This window comes from Pangasianodon hypophthalmus, chromosome 1 (assembly GCF_027358585.1).
Source record: "Pangasianodon hypophthalmus isolate fPanHyp1 chromosome 1, fPanHyp1.pri, whole genome shotgun sequence".
Lineage (NCBI taxonomy): Eukaryota > Metazoa > Chordata > Actinopteri > Siluriformes > Pangasiidae > Pangasianodon > Pangasianodon hypophthalmus.
This window is the reverse complement of record NC_069710.1, coordinates 21,816,951-21,821,446: the sequence shown is the minus strand read 5'-3', so window position 1 is coordinate 21,821,446 and position 4,496 is coordinate 21,816,951. Positions and strand designations below refer to the sequence as shown.

At 44.1% G+C, this 4,496-nt stretch overlaps 1 protein-coding gene across 2 annotated transcripts; it reads left to right on the top strand.

Annotated features, from left to right (window-relative positions):
* Nucleotides 1-542: 542 nt before the first annotated feature.
* On the top strand, nt 543-3,987 carry sp8b (sp8 transcription factor b). 2 transcript variants are annotated; one of them, XM_026939674.3, is made up of 2 exons: nt 543-1,176; nt 1,631-3,987. In XM_026939674.3, the coding sequence occupies exons 1-2, from the start codon at nt 1,156-1,158 to the stop codon at nt 2,978-2,980; spliced, it is 1,371 nt and encodes a 456-aa protein (XP_026795475.1). In that variant the 5' UTR covers nt 543-1,155; the 3' UTR covers nt 2,981-3,987. The 2 variants fall into 2 exon arrangements, with proteins under 2 accessions (XP_026795475.1, XP_026795476.1); XM_026939675.3 differs by having other exon boundaries at nt 543-1,481.
* The last annotated feature ends 509 nt before the right edge of the window (nt 3,988-4,496 follow it).

Genomic DNA, 4,496 nt, shown 5'->3' with positions numbered 1-4,496 from the left:
AAACAAATAAAACTTCTCATGATTAAAACCTCCTGCTTTATTAAATTTGAAATTCAAATGAAATTTATGCCGCGCATGCTACGCTGCATGTAAATAGCGTTTCCTGTCCTGCCTCATTATCCTGAGAGGATCCCGGCATTCAGCGACCTCATGGGCGACATCATGTATTATAGGCATCTCTGTCACCTCACATAGACACCAAGAAAATAGTTTACATCCTCAAACTGTGCGCTTTTAACCACATTTACATCCAGCATGCAGGGAACTCCAGAGCTGCATATTTAGCTTCCAGGCGCTATCATTTTCATTTTAATATAATCAGTTCTCTGAGAGCAAGTGCATCAGTTTAACACTTTTTACTGCATTTATTACAGACTTAGACGAAACTTTGTGTTTAAAAAAAAAAAAAAATTACATCTAGCCCTGTTTCATCCTGGGTCCCTGAGAATAAACTATAATGCAGAATCAAAGGGTTAATTTAAAAACAATTATCTGAATTTGACTTGAAATAACATGAGCAGCAAAAGAGTCCATTTTGTTAGTTTATGTCAGAAATATTACTTTTATTACTTGGATTAAATATTATATTCGCAAAATGAAATCCACTTCAAGAAAAAATGGTCTATTTAAGGTTTTATGTGTATTAAATGGCAATAAAATAATGATAATAATAATGAAAACCCAGGCAAATATATTAATCAATTATTGTACTCAATTAGCACAACAACAACTGTGATGATGAAAAAAAGGGGGAAATAAAATAAAAAAAAGATAATAATAATAATAATAAATAATGAGCAATTGCTCCAATTGATTGTATTGCTCCAACTGAAGTCATCATAACAAAACAAAGTTCAACTTTTCCAAACAATTCGACTGGCTCTCATTAAAGTTGCGCTCTTCCGCTCGCTGGATGAAGGGGGTGGAGGAACGTGTCTGGAGCGCGCTATTGATGACCTCACGCTACAATGTGGTCGCGTGAAAGTACGGCTGCTCTGATTGGTCGCTCAGGTCACAGCGGCACTTCAAAGCCGGAGCAGAGCCTACAATTGTGCTGGAATGGGCGGACCACATCATTGTATTGCACACCTCTAAAAAAAACACCGCTCTAATTCATAAATATAAAAAAGATCCTCTGAGGAGGGCACTTTTGTGATGGCAACTTCACTTCTAGGGGTGAGTCTAAGGAGTTTCTTGCTGGTTTAATTAGTCCTACCATTGTTCTGCCGAGGGGATTAAAATTACTTCGGTCAGCGAAGGAAAGACAGACACTTGATTATGTTTTGAGGAAGCAAGTGAACAGATCCAAGCGGAGGTTCATTTCTCAGCTGCGACCCGGTTTCTATTCGACATATTCCTCTCATGATCATAGCACGTCCATGGTGGAATATTTATGATATTTATTTGGCCGGAGCCTAAAGTTAGTACTTGTTTTATCCTAGCTTTTTTTTTTTTTTTTTTTTTAACCATCCATCCTACAGGTATGTCTTCTACCTCAGTTCCTATCGTTAGCCAGTAGTTTAACATTTGCCTGTTGCACTTGGTTATGGAGGAAAACAGATTTGCGCTTGCTGTTAATGAGAAACGCTGACTGCCTATAAACTCACCTCTTAACTTGTGTTTATTCCAGGAGGAGCCGCGATTAGGTTCGACACCTTTAGCTATGCTGGCTGCGACGTGCAACAAGATCGGGTGCCCTTCTCCATCCGCGATCTCGGATAACACGTCGTCCTTCGGTAAGGGATTTCACCCGTGGAAGCGCGCCACGGCTAGCAGCTGCAGTCTGGGCTCGGGTTTATCCTCCAGCTTCGGCGTGACCAGGAACGGCGGCGCTCTGGCGGACTCGTTCGGTGCGAGTGGCACAGCGGCGTCCAGCGCCTTCTCACTGACACCAGGCGCCTCCTCCAACTCCCATCTCGGCAACGAGTACCCCGTGTTCCAGCCCCCGGCGTCCAGCGCCTCTCAGGAAGCCGGCCATCAGCCCGTGTTCATCTCCAAAGTGCACGCCAGCGTGGACGGCTTACAAGGCATCTACCCGCGCATGAGCGTTGCGCACCCGTACGAATCGTGGTTCAAGTCGTCGCACGCAGGGCTGCCGACGGGCGATGTTGGGGCCACGAGCGCTTCCGCCTGGTGGGACGTTGGCGCGGGATGGATTGACGTTCAGAACGCCAACGGCGCCGCCGCGCTGCAGACACCGCTGCACTCAGGAGGACTCCAGTCGTCTTTGCATTCGCCGCTGGGCGGCTACAACTCGGACTACTCCGGTTTGAGTCACTCTGCTTTCAGCACAAGTGCGTCGCCACACCTGCTGACCGGCGGCCAGCACATCATGGACGGCTTTAAGCCTGTACTCTCTTCCTACCCGGACTCGAGCCCATCTCCCCTGGGCGGCGCAGGAGGTGCCATGCTGAGCGCGGCCCCGTCTGCCTCACTGGCTGGCTCTCCCAGGTCATCAGCGCGCCGCTACTCGGGCCGCGCCACGTGCGACTGCCCCAACTGCCAGGAGGCAGAGCGCCTGGGACCTGCGGGTGCGAGCTTGCGCCGTAAAGGCCTTCACAGCTGCCACATCCCGGGTTGCGGCAAGGTGTACGGCAAGACGTCGCACCTGAAGGCGCATCTGCGGTGGCACACGGGCGAGCGGCCTTTCGTGTGCAACTGGCTCTTCTGCGGCAAGCGCTTCACGCGCTCCGACGAGCTCCAGCGGCACCTGCGCACGCACACAGGCGAGAAGCGCTTCGCCTGCCCCGTGTGCAACAAGCGCTTCATGCGTAGTGACCACCTGAGCAAGCACGTGAAGACCCACAGCGCGGGCGGCTCCGCGGGCTCCGGCTCGGGCGGCAGCGGCGGCAAAAGGGGCAGTGACACCGACAGCGAGCACAGCGGGCCGGGCAGCCCTTCATGCAACTCCCCCGACCTGCTGCAGCCCGCCGAGGCACTTCCGCCCAGTATGAACGGCCGCGCAAACTCCCTCGATTAAACTGTTTAAAAAGACTCTGGATTGGAAGCGGCAGGGTTAGTGACCTTCACAAACGAGGTCCTGACGTTTACTACGAAATAACAGAGGAGCCAGCTTCACTTCGACGTTATCAAGACACAAAGTTGATGATAACGCAAAAAAGTCAGCTTTGGCCCGGACAAATTCTGTGACGCAGTTGCAGGAAAGAAGAGAAAACTTTTGAGGAAGATCTGGGCACAAGACGAATTTGCTCCAAAGGCCCATTTTAATGGATTCGTGTTGGATACAGTTGAATTCGTTAATTCCAAGTTTTGAAATGTCAATCAGTGAAAGGGCCAGCAATGTTTCGCTTCTGTTCTGTTTCCTCAAAATAAAACAGTGGCACTTTATTCATGAACACTCCTGAAAATTCACGTGTGGCAACAATAATGAAAAATACGCTGTAATGTTGCCAAGTATTTTGTTCAAATTAATTTCTTTAATATTGAAAAAAAATAGCATAGCATATATGTCGCACATTGGTCTTTATTCAGGAAGAATACAAAACTGACAATATTTGTATGAAATTTACTTATTTGCTATTGCTGAAAAACGAATGTACATAGTGAAGCTGTATAGAATAGTTTAGAGGATTATTACATACCTGTGTAAAAGTTTGGGTAACGTATTGTCCAAGATACAATTTTGTATAGTAGCTATTTTTAGTTGCATATTGACTCTAGTAAATATATTAAATTGTATGGGAGTGCATTTTTGTGACAAGACGTCATATTTATCCATAAATTGGACTTTTTTTATAACTGGACCTTTATTTTGCGATCTAACAGAGTCGCACCTTTAAACTGTAAAACTGAAAAATCGAAATGAATTCGGTGTTAAATCGGGTTTTATCATTTATGTCAGCATGCACATGTGAGAGAAAAGCTCATTTCTATACCTTTTCCCCCAGAAATGGTTCTCTCTCTCTCTCTCTCTCTCTCTCTCTCTCTCTGAAAGCCCCTCAATAAAGGCAACATGGGTTAAGTTTACTATCCATTTGCAATTTATCTCAGTGACTGCAAAGAAAAAAAAGAAAGAAAGAAGTCAAGCCAAAAAGTTGTTTCAATTACTTGTAGATAAAGACACCAAGAGATAGGAGGATATTCTGCCTTTTTTAATTTTTATTTAATTTTTATTTAATTTTTATTTTACTTTTATTTTATTTATTTTATTAATTTATTATTATTATTATTATTATTATTATTATTATTATTATTATTATTGGAAGAAGAGCACAATCTTGTGACATTCAGAGGAAACATGTGAAATATGAAATATATGCCCATATGAAATATGGAGCATCTTCAGAGATTGTGTCAAACAGTCTACTTTATTCATATTGAATTATTTTTTTTAAAATTGAATAATCCATAAACCAAGAGTAATTTCCATACTTTTTTTTCTTCTGTTAAAAACAAAAATTTCTAATCTTATCTCTAATCTTTGGCCTGCACAAATTCCTCTCTAACTTTAGAGCGATTCGTTATAGGTTAGTTAT

Bases quoted from the DNA above. Each gene is read 5' to 3' on its own strand.
- sp8b (XM_026939674.3), top strand. From the start codon at position 1,156: ATGGCAACTTCACTTCTAGGG. The intron at 1,177-1,630 runs GTGAGTCTAAGG...TGTTTATTCCAG, and splicing joins TGGCAACTTCACTTCTAGGG to GAGGAGCCGCGATTAGGTTC.